Source organism: Symphalangus syndactylus, chromosome 12 (assembly GCF_028878055.3).
Source record: "Symphalangus syndactylus isolate Jambi chromosome 12, NHGRI_mSymSyn1-v2.1_pri, whole genome shotgun sequence".
Classification (NCBI taxonomy): domain Eukaryota; kingdom Metazoa; phylum Chordata; class Mammalia; order Primates; family Hylobatidae; genus Symphalangus; species Symphalangus syndactylus.
Genome location: NC_072441.2, coordinates 132852847 through 132876005, shown reverse-complemented (window position 1 = coordinate 132876005; position 23159 = coordinate 132852847). Strand labels below are relative to the sequence as shown.

General features: G+C 50.1%; 2 protein-coding genes, 1 long non-coding RNA gene and 4 other non-coding genes across 11 annotated transcripts in view; 6 read left to right on the top strand and 1 right to left on the bottom strand.

The window, feature by feature from the left end:
- KIF2C (kinesin family member 2C) overlaps positions 1–9489 on the top strand; it is a 29243-nt gene extending 19754 nt beyond the window's left edge. For all 5 annotated transcript variants that reach the window (XM_055255316.2, XM_055255317.2, XM_055255318.2 and 2 more), the window contains 8 exons: positions 967–1109; positions 2051–2255; positions 2363–2473; positions 3679–3746; positions 4110–4215; positions 4309–4422; positions 8583–8706; positions 8854–9489. In XM_055255316.2, the coding sequence (XP_055111291.1) occupies positions 967–1109; positions 2051–2255; positions 2363–2473; positions 3679–3746; positions 4110–4215; positions 4309–4422; positions 8583–8706; positions 8854–8936 (954 nt within the window). In that variant the 3' untranslated portion in view covers positions 8937–9489. The remainder of the gene's footprint in view (positions 1–966; positions 1110–2050; positions 2256–2362; positions 2474–3678; positions 3747–4109; positions 4216–4308; positions 4423–8582; positions 8707–8853) is intronic.
- Positions 1103–11650, bottom strand: LOC134734588 (uncharacterized). Its single transcript, XR_010117710.1, has 3 exons — positions 9558–11650; positions 2733–2838; positions 1103–1452 (listed from the first exon to the last, which is right to left on the bottom strand). It is a non-coding gene; the product is annotated as an uncharacterized lncRNA (long non-coding RNA).
- Positions 11651–18151: 6501 nt separating this feature from the next.
- RPS8 (ribosomal protein S8) lies at positions 18152–21640 on the top strand. Its single transcript, XM_055255108.2, has 6 exons — positions 18152–18494; positions 18927–19033; positions 19574–19673; positions 20515–20690; positions 20902–21031; positions 21478–21640. The coding sequence occupies exons 1-6, from the start codon at positions 18491–18493 to the stop codon at positions 21585–21587; spliced, it is 627 nt and encodes a 208-aa protein (XP_055111083.1). The 5' UTR covers positions 18152–18490; the 3' UTR covers positions 21588–21640.
- LOC129469297 (small nucleolar RNA SNORD55/SNORD39) lies at positions 18758–18837 on the top strand. Its single transcript, XR_008652986.1, has one exon. It is a non-coding gene; the product is annotated as a small nucleolar RNA SNORD55/SNORD39 (small nucleolar RNA).
- On the top strand, positions 19389–19492 carry LOC129469305 (small nucleolar RNA SNORD46). The gene has a single exon (XR_008652994.1). It is a non-coding gene; the product is annotated as a small nucleolar RNA SNORD46 (small nucleolar RNA).
- Positions 20745–20814, top strand: LOC129469303 (small nucleolar RNA SNORD38). Its single transcript, XR_008652992.1, has one exon. It is a non-coding gene; the product is annotated as a small nucleolar RNA SNORD38 (small nucleolar RNA).
- Positions 21292–21360, top strand: LOC129469302 (small nucleolar RNA SNORD38). The gene has a single exon (XR_008652990.1). It is a non-coding gene; the product is annotated as a small nucleolar RNA SNORD38 (small nucleolar RNA).
- Positions 21641–23159: the final 1519 nt, after the last annotated feature.

Here is a 23159-nt window from a genome sequence, read left to right as displayed (position 1 = left end):
ACCTATTAGCTGTCAAGCCACTGATGGGCCACTCTGCCCTGGCATCCACATGTAGGTGGTTTCATCTGATGGTGAGATGGCACCTAAGTTCAACAAGTATGGCAGTAATACTCCTCAGGGCCCCCTTTCAGGTGCAAGGTTTGCCTGTGTGTGTCCTGACCTCCCTCAGCCTACCTCCTTCATCCTTCCCCGATTGTGCACATTCAGTCTCATATTCATTCTTTCCCTCCCCGTACCACCATATATCTCTTTCCACCCCTCTCTGTATTCACTGTGTGCTTCTGCAGAGTTGCTTTCCCTAGAGTGGGATCTAGATAATAAAAATAGCTAATATTTATCATTAATAAGATATTAGGAGCTGGGCGTGATGGCTCATGCCTATAATCCCAGCACTTTGGGAGGCTGAGGCGGGCAGGTCACCTGAGGTCAGAAGTTCGAGACCAGCCTGGCTGACATGGTGAACCCACATCTCTACTAAAAACACACAAAAAATTAGCTGAGCATGGTTGTGGGCACCTGTAATTCCAGCTACTCGGGAGGCTGAGGCAGGAGAATCGCTTGAACCCAGGAGGCAGAGATTGCAGTGAGCCGAGATCGCGCCATTGCACTCCAGCCTGGGCGACAGGAGTGAAACTCCGTCTCAAAATAATAATAATAAGATATTAAGAGCTATACGCTATTCTAAGCACTACCTGTCTCAGCTTTACAGATGAAATGCAAGGCTAGAGTGGTTATTAACTTGCCCAGGCTCACACAGCTAGTAAGGCAGTGTCACAGCAAACTGAGGCAGTTCGGCTCAGATCCCAAGTATATTGCCCTCTGCTAGGCTGACACCCATCAGCTCATATTCTCTGCCTTTCCTGCTGCTGGCTCTTGTCTGAGCTGGGCAGGCTCTGTAGGAGGGAGCAGTCGGGTGGGGTGCCCGGTGCCCAGTGGCCTTAGCCTCATTCCCCCTGCCTGGCACAGCTGTTTGACCTGCTCAACAAGAAGGCCAAGCTGCGCGTGCTGGAGGATGGCAAGCAACAGGTGCAAGTGGTGGGGCTGCAGGAGCATCTGGTTAACTCTGCTGATGATGTCATCAAGATGATCGACATGGGCAGCGCCTGCAGGTGAGAGTCCTGGTGAGGGGAAGGAGCGACCTTCTCATGTCTGGTTTATGAGTAAAGTCTAGCTCTGAGCACACTTCCGTTTACACAGTACACAGAGTGCTGCTTTTCCCAGTTTGGTAAGGGCTGCGAAGGCCTGTGCTTTACGGGGTCTCAATAAGACATATGACCCCAGGGCCAGAGGCTTATCAGAACCAAGTCAGGTCAGGCACAGTGGCTCACACCTATAATCTCAGCAGTTTGGGAAAACGAAGCAGGAGGATCACTTCAGGCCAGGAGTTCGAGGTTGCAGTGAACTATGATCGCACCACTGCACTTCAGTCTGCATGGCAGAGCGAGATCCTGTCTAAAAAAAAATAAAAATAAAAACAAGTCAAAGTGTTATCCCAAAGGCATGCTTCCTGGCTTCTCTGGGTTCCTCCTTGCTCTTCCCTCCCTTTATGGTGGAAGTCAGGAGCTCTGGGTCTGTTCTGGGCTGGAAGTAATGGGTTCATACCCCCTCTGCACAGAAGTTGGGGAGCACTTTTCCACTAGGGCTGTAGACATTGGTACAGTGGGGCGCTAGGCAGCTATGGAGGCCCAGGGAGGGGGCTGCCCTCTACAGGGTCCTCAAGTTCTGGCAGGTGGTTCATGACAGCTTCCTCCTTCCCTTTGGGCCCTTTAGCAGAGGCAATTTATCCTTCCCCGTGTCCTTCTAGGGCTCCAGGTCTGGCAAAGGCCCTAGTCCAGAATCCAGTACTAATTTGGCTGCCAGGAAAATGTATTAGGTCCAGAGCTGGAGGGATAATTGCTACCCAGGGAGGGCAAGATGGAAGCCTGGGACAGGAAGACACAGGACTTCTTTGCCTGCTAACCTGTGTCCCTCCCTTCCTAGAGAACTTCTGTGGAGTCGGGTGCCATGGGGGCTGGTGACCACAGAATCTCATAACCTTTCTTTACCACAGAACCTCTGGGCAGACATTTGCCAACTCCAATTCCTCCCGCTCCCACGCCTGCTTCCAAATTCTTCTTCGAGCTAAAGGGAGAATGCATGGCAAGTTCTCTTTGGTAGATCTGGCAGGGAATGAGCGAGGCGCGGACACTTCCAGTGCTGACCGGCAGACCCGCATGGAGGGTGCAGAAATCAACAAGAGTCTCTTAGCCCTGAAGGTAGTGGGACAGCTAGAGCTGGTTGGCTGGGAGAGCTGCTGGGAAGGGATGGGGAGGGGTCAGTGCAAGGAAAGAAGGGACCTCAGTTGTTCCTGCTGTCCCCATAGGAATGCATCAGGGCCCTGGGACAGAACAAGGCTCACACCCCGTTCCGTGAGAGCAAGCTGACACAGGTGCTGAGGGACTCCTTCATCGGGGAGAACTCTAGGACTTGCATGGTGAGTAGGGTCACTTTGAAGGTGATGGTGCAAGAGGAGACAGAGTTGCTTTCCACAGAGACACTTAGTCCTGTCCCTGGGCTGGAAGCTCAGCACTGCTGGCTGCCTGGGTTTCCAGGCTCTACCGTGACTGGGTTTCCAGACCCTGCTTTAATGCACCAGACTCCTCGTGGCCTAACCAAGCGTAGAGGAAAGGCTCTATTCCCTTTAAGATGTGTAGGTGCAGCTCTTGGTTTGGGAGAGGTCAATCCTCCATTACCTGATGAAAAGGGGGTTCCAGAATTCAGAAGATGGGCCTTTGGGTCAGCAGGAGAGGAAAGTCCTTGTCTCTTCCATGGCCTCCCTCAGGTTCACTGGCTCCGAGCCTAGAAAATAGAAATAGCCTGGATCATAAGGCTGTGTCCTTGAATGACTTCCTCTTCTCTGTTTTATCCCCAAGCCCTTGTATGTGAGACCTGCCATCCTTCCCCTCAAGAGAATATTCTCCCCTACCCTTTAGGTAGGGGCCTTTTCATGAGGAAGGTGGGATTTTCTGACTAAGCTCTACCTAAGGCATTATCCCTTGGCCTAAGGGAACTGAAGTTTCCAGCAGAAGCCACAGAGCTTTAAGATAGGACCTTGGGCTGGGCGTGGTGGCTCACACCTATAATCCCAGCACTTTAGGAGGCCAAGGCAGGCGGATCACAGGGTCAGGAGATAGAGACCATCCTGGCTAACATGGTGAAACCCCGTCTCTACTAAAAAATACAAAAAATTAGCCAGGTGTGGGGACGGGCGCCTGTAGTCCCAGCTACTCGGGAGGCTGAGGCAGGAGAATGGCGTGAACCCGGGAGGTGGAGCTTGCAGTGAGCTGAGATCGCGCCACTGCACTCTGGTCTGGGCGACAGAGTGAGACTCCGTCTCAAAAAAAAAAAAAAGAAATGATAGGACCTTGGTAGCAAGACTGTCTCAGTAAAGGAATAACGAAGCAAAAGATAATTAGGTGTGTCTTTGAAAGCAGTAAACCAATGTCTGAGGCACCTTAATTCGCAATGCCCATGGGGCAAGTGGCCTAGCACAGTGTGGTGCTAAATGAGTCCTCCCACCAATACCATGTGGGTCTCCGAAGCTTGAGGAAACTCCCCGACTGGAGGCCCCTTGGGGACAGGCTATCTAGCATCCTCACCGTGCCTCTCAGCCTTTAATCACCCACCCCTCTTTTGCAGATTGCCACGATCTCACCAGGCATAAGCTCCTGTGAATATACTTTAAACACACTGAGATATGCAGACAGGTACTAGGACCTACAGCTAGGTGGGATGGGGAACCTGACTGGGCACGGGAAGGGCAGTGATGAGAGGGGAGGAGGCTCTGGGGCCTCAGGGCCTACTGTATACTCCTCTGTGACTCTGAACCTGAGGCTTGGGAGTTCCGCCGTGATGCTAGGTCTGTCCCAATCCTCTCCAGGCCCTGCTGGAGAGTCAGCTGGGTGAGGGGCTTTTCCAGTCCAGCTTTAGTTTACTCTCTCCTTGGCTGAAGGCAAGGTTGCCATTCCATCCCCTTGGAGCCTCAAGCCTCAAAGCCTGGGCGGTGCCACGTTCCTCTGGTGAGTACCAAGGGGGCTGCTGTGGGATCTGAGACCTCCTTGTTTCCTCAGGGTCAAGGAGCTGAGCCCCCACAGTGGGCCCAGTGGAGAGCAGTTGATTCAAATGGAAACAGAAGAGATGGAAGCCTGCTCTAACGGGGCGCTGATTCCACGCAATGTAAGGGCCAGGATGGGGCCAAGCAGGACAGAAGTGTGGCCTGGTGAGGCGGCACCTGGGTCACACAGTTGTCTTTCTTTTTGGCCCTCTCAGTTATCCAAGGAAGAGGAGGAACTGTCTTCCCAGATGTCCAGCTTTAACGAAGCCATGACTCAGATCAGGGAGCTGGAGGAGAGGGCTGTGGAAGAGCTCAAGGAGATCATACAGGTAGGCAGCTGGTCCTGGCCAGGGAGCTGGATGCAGCACGGCCCTCAGTGTGCTCCGCACCATTCCCAGAACATGACCTGGGCCTTGTTCCCACAGGTGTTCACATTAGAGTAGCAACAAGCAGCCCTCTACACCAGCACTCTTTAATTCTTTGCCTGTTAACCCAGCTGTTCTTCTAATTTTCACAACCCCTTCTGCAGGTTGGCACACATAGGCTTTCTGACATCACACTAACCAGAGCTAGTCTGTCCTCCATGCTCCTGATAGAGGATTTGAAGGGTGATCCATATGCAGGGATCTTGTCTTGTTTTTTTTTGGTGAATGTTGCAACTCTTTTGCTGAATCCAAGGGCCAAAAAACATGAAGTATAGGTAATAGGCCCTAAGGGTACGACTTGAGATCAATCCTGTCTCTTCCATTAACAAACTGATTTCCTTGTGAAAGTCATTTAGCCTCACTGGGCCTCACCTCAGTTTTTGCATCTCTGAAATGGTCAAGGTAGGATGGTTGTATTTGAGGGTTCAGTAATATGCTTATAAAGCGTCAGCACAGTACCCAGTGTGTGGTCAGGCTTTAGTAAGTGGTAGGTGCCCCTGCTACTGTAATCCCTACTGTGGAAGAGCAAGTGACTGGGAGGCAGGAATTTACATCCCAATGGTGGGGCGCTCAGAGGATTGCAGAGCAGGAAGGAAGAACTTGGGGCAGGTGTAACTGAGGAGGGACTGTGAAGGGTAAGTGCTCAGGCCTGTCCTCCCCTTCCTGGAGTGCTCAGGGGTGCAGAGTTTTGTAAGTACATGGCACTTTCAGGATGAATGAGAGGCTCACTGTGGTCAGAGCAAAAAGAGTGAACAGGTAATGGAGGGTAATTAAGGCTGTGGACAGGTCAACAGGTATCTGATGCTAAAGAGTCTTCTAGATGGTTCATCTCACAGGCCTGGACTGCATCATGAGGACAGTGGAAGCCTTTGGAGGGTGTTAAGCAGAGTGGTGACATGGGCATGTCAGAGCCTTAGATATATCATATGGCCACCATGTGGAGCCTGGTTTGGGGGCTTGGGAAAAGCAAAGGTAGAGGCAGTTAGGAGATTGTTGGAAAGGGTTCAAAAAAACTAGTGCCGGCCAGGCGCGCTGGCCCATGCCTGTAATCCCAACACCTTGGGAGGCCGAGGCAGGTGGATCATGAGGTCAGGAGTTCGAGACCAGCCTGGCCAACATGGCGAAACCTCGTGTCTACTAAAAATACAAAAAATTAGCCGGGTATGGTGGCGGGCGCCTGTAATCTCAGCTACTTGGGAGGCTGAGGCAGGAGAATTACTTGAACCAGGGAGGCAGAGGTTGCAGTGAGCTGAGATTATGCCACTGCACTCTAGCCTGGGTGACAGAGCAAGACTCCGTCTCAGAAAAAAAAAAAGAAAGAGAAACTAGTACCTAGACCAAGCTGTGTCCATGTTCATGGGATTGGAATGAGGGCATGAGATTCATGAACCATTTAGATATACAAGCATGAAAATCTTAAAAGGTACCCCCCAAAATATGTACTCTCTCTATATATATGTTTTTGTTTTTGAGACAGAGTCTCACTCTGTCACCCAGGCTGGAGTTTAGTGGTACAGTCTCGGCTCACTGCAGCCTCTGCCTCCTGGGTTCGAGCGATTCTCCTTCCTCAGCTTCCTAAGTACCTAGGATTACAGATGCATGCCACATGCCTGGCTAATTTTTTGTATTTTTAGTAGAGATGGGGTTTTACCATGTTGGCCAGGCTGGTCTTGAACTCCTGACCTTAGGTGATCTGCCTGCCTCAGTCTCCCAAAGTGCTGGGATTACAGGTGTGAGCCACCATGCCCAGCCTGTATATCTGGTTGCTTTTTGTTTGTTTGTTTGTTTTGGGGGGAGGGGCGGAGTTTCACTTTTGTCCCCCAGGCTGGAGTGCAATGGCACCATCTCGGCTCACCACAACCTCCACCTCCCAGGTTCAAGCAATTCTCCTGCCTCAGCCTCCCAAGTAGCTGGGATTACAGGCATGCGCCACCACGCCCGGCTAATTTTGTATTTTTAGTAGAGATGGGATTTCTCCATGTTGGTCAGGCTGATCTCAAACTCCCTACCTCAGATGATCCTCCCACCTCGACCTCCCAAAGTCCTGGGATTACAGGCATGAGCCACGGCGCCCAGTCGTATTTCTGTTATTTAAAAAGAATCATTTGACCGGGCGCAATGGCTCACGCCTGTAATCCTAGCACTTTGGGAGGCTGAGGCGGGCAGATCAACTAAGGTCGGGAGTTTGAGACTAGCCTGGCCAACATGGTGAAACCCCGTCTCTACTAAAAATACAAAAATTAGTCAGGCATGGTGGCAGGCACCTGTAATCCCAGCTACTTGGGAGGCTGAGGCAGGAGAATCACTTGAGCCTGGGAGGCGAAGGTTGTAGTGAGCCGAGATCGTGCCACTGCACTCTGGCCTGGGCAACAGAGCAAGATTGTCTCAAAAATAAAATAAAAGAATCATTTGGCCAGGTGCAGTGTGGGTCATGCCTGTAATCCCAACACTTTGGGAGGTCAAGGAAGGAAGATCACTTGAGCCCAGGAGTTCGCGACCAGCCTGGGTAACATGGCCCCATCTCTACAAAAAATAAAAATAAATAAATATCCCAAAGGTGGTGTGTGCAGCAAAAATTATAATAAAAAGAACCGGGGGGAGGGATAGCATTAGGAAATATACCCAATGTAAATGACAACTTAATGGGTGCAGCACACCAACATGATACATGTATACATATGTAACAAACCTGCACATTGTGCACATGTACCCTAGAATTTAAAGTATAATAGTAGGAAAAAAAACCATTTAGGGAGCAGAATTGAGGATTTGGTGACAAGTAGGGTGAAAGAATAAAGTCACTCGAGCTGGGCATGGTGGCTTATGCCTGTAATCCCAGCACTTTGGGAGGCCGAGGAAGGCAGATCACAAAGTCAGGAGATCAAGACCATCCTGGCCAACATAGTGAAACCCTGTCTCTACTAAAGAATAAAAAAATTTAGCCTGGCGTGGTGGCGCGCCCCTGTAGTCTCAGCTACTTGAGATGCTGAGTTGTGTGTCTATTATTTAAAAAGAATCATTTGACCGGGCGCAATGGCTCACGCCTGTAATCCTAGCACTTTGGGAGGCTGAGGCAGGCAGATCAACTAAGGTCGAGAGTTGAGACCAGCCTGCCCAACATGGTGAAACCCCGTCTCTACTAAAAATACAAAAATTAGCCAGGCATGATGGCAGGCACCTGTAATCCCAGCTACTTGGGATGCTGAGGCAGGAGAATCATTTGAACCCGGGAGGCGGAGGTTGCAGTGAGCAGAGATCACGCCACTGCACTCCAACCTGGCAACAAAGCAAGACTCCGTCTTAAAGAAAAAAAAAAAATTAGCTGGCTATGGTGGCGTGCACCTGTAGTCCCAGCTACTCGGGGGGCTGAGACAGGAGAATCGCTTAAACCCAGGAGGCGGAGGTTGCAGTGAGCCAGGATCACACGCCACTTCACTCCAGCCTGGGTGACAGAGCGAGACTCCATCTCAAAAAAACAAAATAAAAATAAAATCACCCAAATTTCTAGCTTGGGCATCAGGACCAATGATGTTATTCATTTGACATAAGAGATGGGGATAATCTTGGGGTAGGAGGCTGGGAGTGGTGGCTCAGGCCTGTAATCCCAGCACTTTGGGAGGCCGAGGCCAGCAGATCACCTGAGTTCGGGAGTTCAAGATCAGCCTGGCCAACATGGAGAAACCCCATCTCTACTAAAAATACAAAGTTAGCCGGGCGTGGTGGCACATGTCTGTAATCCCAGCTACTTGGGAGGCTGAGGCAGGAGAATCCCTTAAACTCAGGGAGTGGAGGTTGTGGTGAGCCGAGATCACGCCATTGCACTCCAGCCTGGACAACAAGAGTGAAACTCTGTCTCAAAAAAAAAAAAAAAAAAAACAAGCTTGGGGTAGGAAGAGGGTGAATTCAAGCTAAGGGTTTCCTTGGAGAGAGGGTGAACAGGCAGGGTATGGGTCATGGACCAGAGGTAAGGCATCTTACTCAGGTGTCTGCATTGCAGTTGGTAGGACCCCAGGAATGATTTCCTAAATGGTTATTGAACTGACAAGGTCCTCCCTGTGTTGTAGCAAGGACCAGATTGGCTTGAGCTCTCTGAGATGACCGAGCAGCCGGACTATGACCTGGAGACCTTTGTGAACAAAGCGGAATCTGCTCTGGCCCAGCAAGCCAAGCATTTCTCAGCCCTGCGAGGTGGGTGTGGCTGGATGCGATGCAGGTGGACGATGGTGGCCTCTGCTGGCTCTTGGGCAGCTGCAGGTGCTGGCAGCTCTGCCCTGAGTGAATGGGGGCTCCTCAGACTCTCACTAACCCCATATATACCACTACCCTTTATTCCAGATGTTATCAAGGCCTTGCGCCTGGCCATGCAGCTGGAAGAGCAGGCTAGCAGACAAATAAGCAACAAGAAACGGCCCCAGTGACGACTGCAAATAAAGATCTGTTTGGTTTGACACCCAGCCTCTTCCCTGGCCCTCCCCAGAGAACCTTGGGCACCTGGCGGGTCTAGGCAGGGTCTGAGCTGGGGCAGGTTCTGGTAAATGCCAAGTATGAGGGCATCTGGGGAGGGGGTCAGAGTGACATGGGACACTCCTTTTCTATTCCTCAGTTGTCGCCCTCGTGGGAGGAAGGAGCTCTTAGTTACCCTTTTGTGTTGCCCTTCTTTCCATCAAGGGGAATGTTCTCAGCATAGAGCTTTCTCTGCAGCATCCTGCCTGTGTGGACTGGCTGCTAATGGAGAGCTCCCTGGGGTTGTCCTGGCTCTGGGGAGAGAGACGGAGCCTTTAGTACAGCTATCTACTGGCTCTAAACCTTCTACGCCTTTGGGCCGAGCACTGAATGTCTTGTACTTTAAAAGAATGTTTCTGAGACCTCTTTCTACCTTACTGTCTTCCTAGAGATCCAAGAGGATCCCTACTGTTTTCTGTTTTATGTGTTTATACATTGTATGTAACAATAAAGAGAAACAATAAGTCAGCTGTTTAAGTGTGTGGAAAGGGCCTGGGATGTGTCTGAGCCTTTTGGGACTAAGGACATGACTGTACCTTTGGCCTCTGGGTAGTACTGATTCTGTACTCCTTCCAGGAGGCCATATCCACGCCTACAATTCCAATGCCAAGCTGAAGACTCCTGTGACTTGTCTGATGTCTATGAGATGCTTAGTAGGCCTGGGAACAGGAACTCTTAAGTAGAAGGAAGATGGCCGCTGGGCGTGGTGACCCATGCCTATAATCCCAGCACTTTGGAAGGCCAAGGCAGGCAGATCGCAAGGTCAGAAGTTCGAGACCAGCCTGGCCAACATAGTGAAACCCCATCTCTACTAAAAATACAAAAACTAGCTGGGCATGGTACATGGTGGCATGCATCTATACTTCTAGCTACTCAGGAGGCTGAGGCGGGAGAATTGCTTGAACCCGGGAGGCGGAGGTTGCAGTGAGCTGAGACTACACCACAGCACTTCAGCCTGGGCGACAGAGTAAGACTGTCTCAAAAAAAAAAAAAGGCCAGGTGCGGTGGCTCACATCTGTAATCCTAGCACTTTGGGAGGCTGAGGCAGGTGGATCACCTGAGGTCAGGAGTTTGAGACCAACCTGGTGAAACCCCGTCTCTACTAAAAATCCAAAAAATTACCCGGGTGTGGTGGCAGGCACCTGTAATCCCAGCACCTTGGGAGGCTAAGGCAGGCAGATTACCTGACATCGAGAGTTCAAGACTAGCCTGACTAACATGGAGAAACCCTGTCTCTACTAAAAATACAAAATTAGCCGGCCGTGGTGGTGCATGCCTGTAATCCCAGGAGGCAGAGGTTGCGGTGAGCGAAGATCGTGCCATTGCACTCCAGCCTAGGCAACAAGAGCGAAACTCCGTCTTAAAAAAGAAGAAGATGGCACCCTATTACAGTCAGCCCAGGGCCTGCTAAAAGATTCTGTGGGGTTGAGGCCAGGACTCTGCCTGACTGAGGGCCCCCTAAACACACATTTGGTTGTATGGTTCCTAGGCTTAAAACCTTTTAGTGATACCTCATTACCATTCACACAAAGGCTGAAGAAAGCACTTAACTTGCTGGACAGAGAAGGATCCGAAGGGAAACACCAATTTGGTTTTGAAAAAAATGTCTGTCCAGTGGACTGAGGGCCCAGTCATAGGGCATGGACAGTTTAGGAACTGGAGAGCTCTGTATTCCATGTCATGGAGCATGGATTATCTGCATGGTAATGAGGTGCCACTAAAAGGTTTAACCTAGGAACCATACAAGCAAATGTGTGGGAAGCCCTCGGTCACAGAGACTCCTGGCCTCAAGCAATCCTCCTACCTCGGCCTCCCAAAGTCCTGGGATTACAGGCATGAGCCACTGCGCTATGTCAGAAGTTCACTTTTATTTCTAGTTTGAGTCTTTTAATCACCAAAGGGTATTGGATTTTGTCAAATGCTTTTTCTGTGTTTTGAAGTGATCATGTGGTTTTGTTTCTTCCTTTACTCCATTAATATGGTATATTAAATCTGGGAAAACCAAGTAAATACAATGTGGTGAGTAGAACAATAATTTGCTTGAATATTTAAGTGCCATTTAAATATTTATTGAGTGCTGTACTTTGGGAGGCCGAGGCGGGCAGACGGCTTGAGCTCAGGAGTTCAAGACCATCCTGGGCAACAAAATGAGACTCAGTCTCAGCTGGGTGCTGTGGCTCACGCCTGTAACCCCAGCACTTTGGGAGGCCAAGATGGGTGGAAAATGAGGCCAGAGTTGGAGACCAGTCTAGCCAACCTGGTGAAACCCTGTCTACAAAAATGAGCTGAGTGCTGTGGCTCACGCCTATAATCCCAGTACTTTGGGAGGCCAAGATGGGTGGAAAACGAGGCCAGACTGGAGACCAGCCTGGCCAACCTGGTGAAACCCTGTCTGTACAAAAATGAGCTGGGCATGGTGGCGCATGCTTATAATCCCAGCTACTCGGGAGGCTGAGGCAGAAGAATCGCTTGAACCCACGAGGCAGAGGCTGCAGTGAGCCGAGGTTGCACCACTGCACTCCAGCCTGGGCAACAGAGCGAGGCTCTGTCTCGAAAAAAAAAAAAAAAAAAAGGACCCAATCTCTACAGAAAATACAAAAATGAGCCAGGCGTGGTGGCATGTGCTTGTGGTCCCAGCTCCTTGGTAGGGTAAGGTGGGAGGAGGGCTTATGCCTGGGAGGCAGAGGTTACAATGAGCCGAGATTGCGCCATTGCACTCCAGCCTGGGCGACAGAGCCAGTCCCTGTATCAAAAAAAAAAAAAGGCTGCGCATGGTGGCTCACACCTGTAATCCCAGCACTTTGGGAGGCCAAGGCGGGTGGGTCACAAGGTCAGATCGAGAGCATCCTGGCTAACGTGGTGAAACCCCGTCTCTACTAAAAATACAAAAGAAAAAAATTAGCCAGGAGTGGTGGCAGGCGCCTGTAGTCCCAGCTACTCGGGAGGCTGAGGCAGGAGAATGGTGTGAACCTGGGAGGCGGAGCTTGCAGTGAGCTGAGATCGTGCCACTGCACTCCAGCCTGGGCGACAGAACAAGATTCCGTCTCCAAAAAAAAAAAAAAATCATTGAGTACTTATTAAATAGCAAGCATTATTCTATGTATGGGTGTTAGAAATATGGCAGTGAATAAGACTAAGTTTCTACCCTTATGCACATTGTATTTCAGTGGAGAAAACAGATAATGTGCATGTAAACAAATGATAGGTAGTAAGTGGGTAGAGAAAGATGAGAGAGTGTTGCTGCTTTAGAAAGCAGACTCAGAACTCTGGCCTGAGCAGTATAATGAGACCCTGTGTCTAAAATTTAAAAAAAAAAAAAAAAAAAAAAAAAAGGCTGGATGTGGTGGCTTACGCCTGTGATCCCAGCACTTTGGGAGGCTGTGGCAGGCGGATCACCTGAGGTTGGGAGTTCAAGACCAGCCTGAACAACATGGAGAAACACCGTCTCTACTAAAAAAAAAAAAAAAAAAAAAAAACACACACACACAAAAATTAGCCGGGTGTGGTGGCACATGCCTGTAATCCCAGCTACTCGGGAGGCTGGGGCAGGAGAATCACTTGAATCTGGGAGGCAGAGGTTGCAGTGAGCTGACATCACGCCATTGCAGTCCAGCCTGGGGGACAAGAGCAAAACTCCGTCTCAAAAAAAAAAAAAAAGGGATAAAGTTAAGAGAATTTCTTCCACAGGATCTGCAGCCAAGTGTAGTACAAGCTACTCATCAGTTTACTCCCTTATAAAACTACCTTTCTGTGGCCGGGTGTGGTGGCTCAAACCTGTAATCCCAGCACTTTGGGAGGCTGAGGCAGGCGGATCACGAGGTCAGGAGATCGAGACCATCCTGGCTAACACGGTGAAACCCCATCTCTACTAAAAATACAAAAAATTAGCTGGGCATGGTTTTGGGCACCTGTAGTCCCAGCTACTCAGGAGGCTGAGGCAGGAGAATGGCATGAACCAGGGAGGCGGAGCTTGCAGTGAGGCAAGATTGCACCACTGCACTCCAGCCTGGGCAACAGAGCGAGACTCCATCTCAAAAACAAAACAAAACAAAAAAACTACCCTTCTGCTCTACATTCCTTTCCAGCCAACAACCTAATTCTTTCCCCTTTAAAGTCATACCTCTCAAAATAGTTGTCTACATACATTGGATTTTTTAACTTCCCATTCTATTTCAAGTTTTTTCCCACTGTACTGTACAGAAACTGCTCTCACCAATATCACCAAGGACTTTCAGGTTACTAAATCCAATAATCACCTTTTTTTTTTTTCCTTGAGATGGAGTTTCGCTCTTGTCGTCCAGACTAGAGTGCAGTGGAATGATCTCGGCTCACTGCAACCTCTGCCCCCCAGGTTCAAGTGATTCTCCTGCCTCAGCCTCCAGAGTAGCTGGGACTACAGGTGTCCACCACTGCACCCAGGTAATTTTTGTATTTTTAGTAGAGATGGGGTTTTGCCATGTTGGCCAGGCTGGTCTCGAACTCCTAACCTCAGGTGATCTGCCCCCTCGGCATCCCCAAGTGCTGGATTACAGGCGTGAGCCACTGCACTGGCCTTTTTAGTCTCATTTTAACTAGCATTCACAGCAGCATTAAGCTATGGCAGCACCCTGTGCTGGCTTTCCTCTAGTCACTCTAATTTCTCTTTCTGTGTCCTTTGCCAGCTGTTTTTCTCTATCTGGCCTTGAAATGACGACATTCCTTTTTTTGGGGGGGGGGATGGAGTTTCACTCTTGTTGCCCAGGCTGGAGTGCAATGGTGCGATCTCAGCTCACTGCAACCTCTGCCTCCTGGATTCAAGTGATTCTCCTGCCTCAGCCTCCTGAGTTGCTGGGATTACAGGCATGTGCCACCATGCCTAGATAATTTTGTATTTTTAGTAGAGATGGGGTTTCGCGTGTTGGTCAGACTGGTCTCGAACTCCTGACCACAGGTGATCTGCCCATCTTGGCCTCCCAAAGTGCTGAGATTACAGTCGTGAGCCACTGCACCCAGCCGAAATGTAGACATTCCTAAAGCCTTGGACCTATGCTTTTTTCTTGTATTTCGTTTTTTTTTTTTTCTTTTTAATAGCCAGCTGGAGAGTCTGCTTAGGTCAATTCTTTTCTTTTCTTTTTTTTTTTTTTGAGATGGAGTCTCGCTCTGTCGCCCAGGCTGGAGTGCAGTGGCGTGATCTCGGCTCACTGCAAGCTCCGCCTCCCGGGTTTGCGCCATTCTCCTGCCTCAGCCTCCTGAGCAGCTGGGACTGCAGGCGCCCGCCATCACGCCCGGCTAATTTTTTGTGTTTTTAGTAGAGACAGGGTTTCACCGTGTTAGCCAGGATGGTCTTGATCTCCTGACCTTGTGATCTGCCCGCCTCGGCCTCCCAAAGTGCTGGGATTACAAGCATGAGCCACCACGCCCGGCCCTCTTTTTTTTTTTTGAGACAAGGTCTTGCTCTGTTGCCCAGGCTGGAGTGCAGTGGCATGATCATAGCTCACTGTAACCTCGAATTTCAGGCTCAAGCAATCCTACAGCCTCAACTTCCCAAGTAGCTAGGACTACAGGCGCATACCACCATGTCTGGCTCCTACATATTTTATTTTTTGAGACGAAGTCTCGCTCTGTCACCAGGCTGGAGTGCGATGGCGTGGTCTCGGCTCACTGCAACCTCCGCCTCCCGGGTTCAAGAGATTCTCCTGCCTCAGCCTCCCAAGTAGCTGGGACTACAGGTGCGCGCCACCACACCCAGCTAATTTTTGTATTTTTAATACAGACAGGGTTTCAACATGTTGGCCAGGATGGTCTTGATCTCTTGACCTCGTGATCCACTTGCCTCAGCCTCCCGACATGCTGGCATTACAGGCATGAGCCACCGCCCCTGGCCTCCTACATATTCTTTATAAGAAATGTTCACCCAAGTAGCAAAGGATCAAAGACGACTGTCGCCACAACCCTCCCCCTTGCACCAGTTCTCTGATAGAAAAGGAGAGTGCCTTGGAGTGGCCGTGGGCCAAGCACAGGCCATGCCTTCATCTGCATGGAGTACCAATTCGCCTCAACCTTTGATTAGCTAAGGACCAAATCCTTCATTCAGATAAGTGGTAGCTGATAGGGACCTCAAAAGGAGTACTTAAAACCCAGAAAACGTTGTAACCGGGTCCTTGGGCAGCTTGCTGGGGCCCACACCCACCCTGTGGAGTGCTTCCTCACTTTAATAAAATCTTGCTTTTGCTGTTAAAAAAAAAAAAAAGAAATGTTAAACACTATAGGGATGATTTCTATAGTTTGTTGCTAGGGAAGTTTCTCTGAACATGTACAGCACTGCACAAAAATCAAATCAAAATGGATTAAAGACTTAAATCTAAGACCTCAAACTATGAAACTACTACAAGAAAACATTGGGGGAAATCTCCAGGATATTGGTCTGGGCAAAAGTTCCTTGAGCAATACCCCATAAGCACAGGCAACCAAAGCAAAAAATGGACAAATGGGATCACATCAAGTTAAAAAGCTTCTGCACAGCAAAGGATACAATCAACAAAGTAAAGAGACAACCCACAGAATGGGAGAAAATATTTGCAAACTACCCATCTGGCAAGGGATTAATAACCAGAATATAGAAGGAGCTCAGCTCTACAGGAAAAAACTAATAATCTGATCAAAAAATAGGCAAAAGATTTGAATAGACATTTCTCAAAAGAAGACATACAGACGGCAAACAGGCACATGTAAGGTGCTCAACATCATTGATCATCAGAGAAATGCAAATCAAAACTACTGTGAGATATCATCTCACCCCAGTTCAAATGGCTTATTTCTAAAACACAGGCAATCACAAATGCTGGCGAGGATGTGGAGAAAAGGGAACGCTCGTACACTCTTGTTGGGAATGTAAATTAGTACAACCACCATGGAGAACAGTTTGGAGGTTCCTACACTGCTGGGTATATTACTCAAAAGAAAGGAAATCAGGCTGGGCGCAGTGGCTCACGCCTGTAATCCCAGCACTTTGGGAGGCCTAGGCAGGCATCACTTGAGGTCAGGAGTTCAAGACCAGCCTGGCCAACATGGTGAAACCCCCATCTCTACTACAGATACAAAAATTTGCCAGGCATGGTGGCCCATGCCTGTAACCCCAGCTACTTGGCAAGCTGAGGCAGGAGAATTGCTTGAACCCAGGAGATGTAGGTTGCAGCGAGCCAACATCGCACCACTGCACTCCAGCCTGGGCGACAGAGCAAGACTGTCTCAAAAAAATTTAAAATTAAAATTAAAGTTAAAAAAGACGAATGGCACCGGGCGTGGTTGCTCACGCCTGTAATCCTAGCACTTTGGGAGGCTGAGGTGGGCAGATCACCTAAGGTCAAGAGTTTGAGACCAGCTTGGCCAACATAGTGAAACCCCGTCTCTACTAAAAATACAAAAATTAGCCGAGCGTGGTGGCACATGCCTGTAATCCCAACTACTCAGGAGGCTGAGGCAGAATTGCTTGAACTGGGAGGCAGAGGTTGCAGTGAGTTGAGATCATGCCACTGCACTGCAGCCTGGGTGACAGTGAGACTCTGTCTCAAAAAGAAGAAAAAAAAAGATGAATGGGTAAAATGTGGTACATATACACAATGGATTACTATTCAGCCATAAAAAAGAATGAGATCCCGTCATTTGCAACAGCATGGGTAGAACTGAAGGTCATTATGTTAAGTGAAATAAGCTGGGCACAGAAAGACGCATGCAAAGAGAATCGCATGTTCTCACTTATTTGTGGGATCTAAAAATCAAAACAATTGAACTCATGGTCCTAGAGAGTAGAAGGATGGTTACCAGAGGCTAGAAAGGGTAGTGGGAGGGCAGGGGGGAGTGGGGATGGCCAATGTATACAAAAATAAAATATCAGAATAAATAAGACCTACTATTTGATAGCAAAACAGGGTGACTATAATCAATAATAACTTGTGTATTTTATTTTTTTGAGACAGAGTTTTACTCTGTCACCCAGGCTGGAGTGAGTGCATTGGTGCCATCTCGGCTCACTGGAACCTCCACCTCCCGGTTCAAGCGATTCTCCTTCTTCAGCCTCCCGACGCAGTTGCTGGGATTACAGGCGCCCGCCACCACGCCCAGCTAATTTTGTCTGTTTTGTTTTGTTTTGAGACTGAGTTTCGCTGTCGCCAGACTGGAGTGCAGTGGTGCGATCTCGGCTCACCACAACCTCCGACGCCCTGGTTCAAGCGATTCTCCTGCCTCAGCCTCCCTGAGTAGCTGGGATTACAGGTGTGCGCCACCATGCTCAACTAAATTTTGTATTTTTTTAGTAGATACACGGTTTCACCATGTTGGCCAGGCTGGTCTCGAACTCCTGACCTCGTGATCCACCCGCCTCCTCCTCCCGAAAGTGCTGAGATTACAGGCGTGAGCCACCGCGCCAGGCCTAAACATTTTAATTAAAAAATATATATCCTTCTAGCTCAGAAAAAAAAGTTAGCTGATCCCTCCTTTATACTCTCTTCCTAAGTTCGTTTCATTCTGGTGGCTTTAATTACCATTTATAAGCCAACGATTCCCAAAATAACATCTTCAGTGCAGATCCCTTATAAGGATGACCAGTCATTAATATTCAGCTTCCTATCAGTCAGTCCCACTTACATGACTTAGCAAGATCTCAAAATGAACGTGTCCAGAAGAGCTCCTACCTTAGCCTACCCCATCTCAGTAAATGGCCCCAATATTTATGCGACTGATCAAGTGAGAATCTTAGGAATCCTTGACACCGCCCTCTCCCTCAATCCCCATGTCCTATCTACCACCAAACCCTTCAAAACAAAACCCAAGTCCACACTCGTTTCCAATTCCATTCCCTTCCACTCTTTTTCTTTTTTTTTTTTTTTTTTTGAGACAGAGTCTCGCTCTGTCGCCCAGGCTGGAGTGCAGTGACGCGATCTCGGCTCACTGCAAGCTCCGCCTCCCGGGTTCACTCCATTCTCCTGCCTCAGCCTCTCCGAGTAGCTGGGACTACAGGCGCCTGCCACCACGCCCGGCTAATTTTTTGTATTTTTAGTAGAGACGGGGTTTCACCGTGGTCTCGATCTCCTGACCTCGTGATCCGCCCGCCTCGGCCTCCCAAAGTGCTGGCAAGCATGAGCCACCGTGCCCAGCCCCCTTCCACTCTTTTTCAACGCAGCCGCAACCACATCTCATCCTAAACGACCGCAGCAGCCTCTGAAACTAGTCTCAACACGCCCAGATCTGCCGACGCCGCAGACCCCCTTCCCCCAGCCCAAGGTCGGAGGCGAGTCGGCGGAGGTCAGGAGAGGTCGGCAGCCTGCGAGACCCTCCCAGGTCTCGTGGCCCTAGGCGCGGCAGCTGACACGTAAGCCTCGTGGCCCGACGTTGTTTCGGCGCTCAGAAACAACGTAAGTAAAGGGGGTGGGACGGCGTTTTACAAACCGGACCGTGAATCTTTGCGGTTTCTCTTTCCAGCCAGCGCCGAGCTATGGGTGAGTGTCGCTCTGCATTGAGGCGGGTGATGGGGGATTGAGCTCAATCAGGCCTCATCCTGCTTCGCAGCCTACTGAGGAGTCCAGACGCCCCGACCCCCGGCCAGGGACAGCCACGAGGAGTGGTGGCCCTCGGGTTTCGGCCGCCTAGCCCCTCTCTGGGGGCTGCGAAGGCTCTGGGCTCCGGATTCCGGGCCGCGGGCTGCGGGCTCCGAGCGGCGCCAACATGGCTGCCGCGAGGAGGAGGCCCCGGCCTGGCCGCACGTGTATGATGACAACTCGGTAATGCTGCATACTCCCGAGTGCGCGGTGGGGAAGCCAACCTTGGAGAGCTGAGCGTGCGCGGCCGGTCCGGCGCGGCGGTCGGGAGCTGGCGAGTAGCTAGCACTGAGTCACAGTGGCTCAAGCTTCCTTCCCCGCTTCCACATGCAGGCATCTCTCGGGACAACTGGCACAAGCGCCGCAAAACCGGGGGCAAGAGAAAGCCCTACCACAAGAAACGGAAGTATGAGTTGGGGCGCCCAGCTGCCAACACCAAGGTGGGTGCGAGTGTGGGCCTGTCCGCCTGGGAGGTCGCCTTCCCCCGCTTTCTAGCGTGCTCGGGTCTCTCCGTGTGACCGTTGTGCGTTCTTTCTTGGGCTCTGATTTCTCTGTAGTAGGGCCTGGGTGTCCTGTCCCCCCCTTTAGCTGTTGGATAAGTAAGTACCAAAGAGGGAATGCTCCCTCAGGCCCCCAACCCTGGAGGTTAGGGTCTCAGAGAGAAGGATACTGTGTGGGGTCTTGAGCTTCTGGAGAGGGTGGCGCCTCGCGTAATAGTCAGAACCCTAGTCTTTTGTTTTTTTATAACAGAGGCTTAATTTTCAGCATTTGGGGTCAGGCTTTCCTCTTGGAGGCAAGTAGGGTGATGAAAAAGAATCCTTAGGCGTGGTTGTGGCCGTCTTGGTCACTTGTGTGCCACTTGCCAATGCAAGGACTTGTCATAGTTACACTGACTGTTGCCTCCTCCCGGCCCAGGTTCCTCTCCCTCTCTTGCCTTGCTCTCCTTGGTAACCTAGTTCCTGTAACCTTGTGTTTTCTAGATTGGCCCCCGCCGCATCCACACAGTCCGTGTGCGGGGAGGTAACAAGAAATACCGTGCCCTGAGGTTGGACGTGGGGAATTTCTCCTGGGGCTCAGAGTGTGAGTGAGGCCCTTTGGGAGTGGGTGGGAAAACGCACCTAAACCGTCTTAAGATTAACCAAGTGGGCCTGGCGCGGTGGCTCACGCCTATAAGCCCGGCACTTTGGGAGGCCGAGGCGGGCGGATCACCTGAGGTCAGGAGTTCGGGTCCAGCCTGGGCAACACAGCGAGACTCTCTCAGAAAAAAAAAAGATTCAAGTGCTTTTAGCAGGTAGTCTGTGGCTTAGACCAAGGCATTTGAAGTTTCTCCTTGCTGAAAGATCTTAAGGTAGCTGGGGAGTTCTCTCCACCCAGGCTGTCCTGCTCCAATCTCTTTTTTTGAGATTGGGCCTCTGTTGCTCAGGCTGGAGTGCCAGTGGCGTGATCTTGGTTCACTGCAGCCTCCACCTCCTGGGTTCAAGTGACTCTCCTGCCTCAACCTCCCAAGTAGCTGGGATTAGAGGCGTGTGCCATCACACCCGGCTACTTCTGTGTTTTTAGTAGAGACGGGGTTTCACCATGTTGGCCAGGCTGGTTTCAAATTCTTGGCTTCAAGTGATCCACCCGCCTTGACCTCCTAAAGTGCCGGGATTACGGGCGTGAGCCGCCGTGCCCGACCTGCTCTGATCTTTCTGAACTCTGCAGCCTGAGAGATGGGGGCTGATAAAGACTAGATTGCCAAACATCACTAGAAACGTGGGTTAGGGGGTTGTGGAAGACGAACTGATGCCCCGTGGCAGTAGTAAAGGCTGAGAGTTCCCTTATTTCTCCTTAAGGCCTCATGGGGCTGAAGAACCTGGAGGAATGTGCCAGGGCCATTTGTCCTCCAGTTTACTTGATGCCAAATTTCTCCTGTGAGCAGGTTGTACTCGTAAAACAAGGATCATCGATGTTGTCTACAATGCATCTAATAACGAGCTGGTTCGTACCAAGACCCTGGTGAAGAATTGCATCGTGCTCATAGACAGCACACCGTACCGACAGTGGTACGAGTCCCACTATGCGCTGCCCCTGGGCCGCAAGAAGGGAGCCAAGCTGGTACGTGTTATTTCCCTGTAGGGGTTGTGGGGAGGGCAGCCCTGACTCCAGCCTTCTCGTGATGAAAACTCTGTCCAGTTCTGCTACTGAAGGGAGAGAGATGAGAGCCTTTTAGGCTGAGGAAGGCCAGCACTGGGGTGTGCAGGGTTCGAGAAGGCTTCCAGGGCCTGCCTGCCTTCCCTGAGCTCATATATTTGTATCCCCTTTTCAGACTCCTGAGGAAGAAGAGATTTTAAACAAAAAACGATCTAAAAAAATTCAGAAGAAATATGATGAAAGGAAAAAGAATGCCAAAATCAGCAGTCTCCTGGAGGAGCAGTTCCAGCAGGGCAAGCTTCTTGGTGAGAAGGCTGTTGTGTTGGAGGTGGGGAGTCTCAGAGATTGAGTGTGCCGAGGCACTTTTCCCTTGTCTCACTTCCTTTGACTGCCAGCCATGCGGTCTAAAGGGTTCACTGGTAACAGGCTGCGAGCACAAAGGGGAACGTTTGGTCGCCCTATTCATATGAAGCTGAAATGGGAAGCATTGGGTAGAAGAGTCTGCATAGGCCCATGCTTAGAGTTTTTGTATTTGGGGAAGTCTCTGCCCAGGCTGAGGGGGCTGTCTCAGTGATGAAAACTTTGTCCAGTTCTGCTACTGACAGTAAGTGAAGATAAAGTGTGTCTGAGGAGACAGCTGGCTTCATGCTTGCCGCCAGGGTACCTGAACCCACAGAGATTCTTAAGGGGGTGGAGAGGTTTGGGTGGGGCCACCTTGTCATTGTGCTAAGGATCACCTACTCTCTTGCAGCGTGCATCGCTTCAAGGCCTGGACAGTGTGGCCGAGCAGATGGCTATGTGCTAGAGGGCAAAGAGTTGGAGTTCTATCTTAGGAAAATCAAGGCCCGGAAAGGCAAATAAATCCTTGTTTTGTCTTCACCCATGTAATAAAGGTGTTTATTGTTTTGTTCCCACATTTGTGTTGCCTGAATATTTGACTGTTTTCTCTGCTTTATTTCCTTGCCCTGCAAAACTGATCTGGGTGGGTGGCTGCAACCCCTTGCCTTACCTCTACCTCCTACTGTCCTGATCCAGGCTCACCACACTGTAAAGTCCCTGTTCTCAACTCCATGTCCCTGAAGGCCAGATTTATTATGTGGGCTATGTCTGTAGTGGGAACATTTCTCACCACATTTTGGTGGGGATAGGGATTGTGGCAGAGGCTATGAGAGGGGGTATCCCAGCCTTGGGGTTCAGCAATATTGTGCTGGCTGAGTCATGATTAGAATCTCAGGCTTATATTGCATCTAAAAAGTTTTAAGGATCTTGCACCCATTGTAAGATTAACAGTGATTTCTGCCTTGCTTGGTCTCCAAGGGTCATTTCTTTGACTTAAACTTGCCCTGTCAAACACTTATCTTTAGTCCTGACCTGCTTGACATCTGCACTTGGATTTTTTTTTTTTCTTTTTTTGAGATTGACTTAAACTTGCCCTGTCAAACACTTATCTTTAGTCCTGACCTGCTTGACATCTGCACTTGGATTTTTTTTTTTTCTTTTTTTGAGACAGTCTCCGTCACCCAGGCTGGAGTGCAGTGGCATGATCATGGTTCACTGCAGCCTTGACATCGGGGCTCAAGTAATACTGCCTCAGCCTGCCAAGTAGCTGAGACAATAGGCACTACACCCCTTTTTTTTGTTTGTTTTTGTTTTTTGTTTTGTTTTGTTTTTGAGACGGAGTTTTGCTCTTGTTGCCCAGGCTGGAGTGCAATGGCGCAATGTTGCCTCACCGCAACCTCTGCCTCCTGGGTTCAAGGGATTCTCTTGCCTCAGCCTCCCAAGCAGCCGGGGTTACAGGCATGCACCACCACACCTAGCTAATTTTGTATTTTTAGTAGAGACAGGGTTTCTGCCTGTTGGTCAGGCTGGTGTTGAACTCCTGACCTCAGATGATCCGCCTGCCTCGGCCTCCCAAAGTGCTGGGATTACAGGCATGAGCCACCGTGCCTGGCCTATACCCATTTTTAAAAATTATTTTTTTTGGTAGAGACAGGGTCTCACTTCATTGCCCAGGTCTTGAAATCTTGGGCTTAAGCAATCTTACCACCTTTGCCTCCCAAAGTGCTAGGTTTCAGGCATAACCCACCACCCCCAGCTTTGCACTTGGGTTTTTTGTTTTTTTGAGACAGTCTCGCTCTGTCACCCAGGCTGGAGTGCAGTGGCACAATCTCGGCTCACTGCAAGCTCCGCGTCCTGGGTTCACGCCATTCTGCCTCAGCCTCGCGTAGCTGAGACTACAGGCACCTGCCACCACCCCTGGCTAATTTTTTGTGTGTTTGTAGTAGAGACGGGGTTTCACTGTGTTAGCCAGGATGGTCTCGATCTCCTGACCTCGTGATCCGCCTGCCTTGGCCTACCAAGGTGCTGGGATTACATGCGTGAGCTACTGCACCTGGCGGCCTGCACTTGGGTTTTTTGTTTGCCTTTTGGGTT

What these genes read in the sequence shown, in the direction of transcription:
- RPS8 (XM_055255108.2), top strand. An exon ending in GCCCAGCTGCCAACACCAAG is followed by an intron (nt 19,034 to 19,573) that starts GTGGGTGCGAGT and finishes TGTGTTTTCTAG; the next exon opens with ATTGGCCCCCGCCGCATCCA. An exon ending in CCAGCAGGGCAAGCTTCTTG is followed by an intron (nt 21,032 to 21,477) that starts GTGAGAAGGCTG and finishes ACTCTCTTGCAG; the next exon opens with CGTGCATCGCTTCAAGGCCT.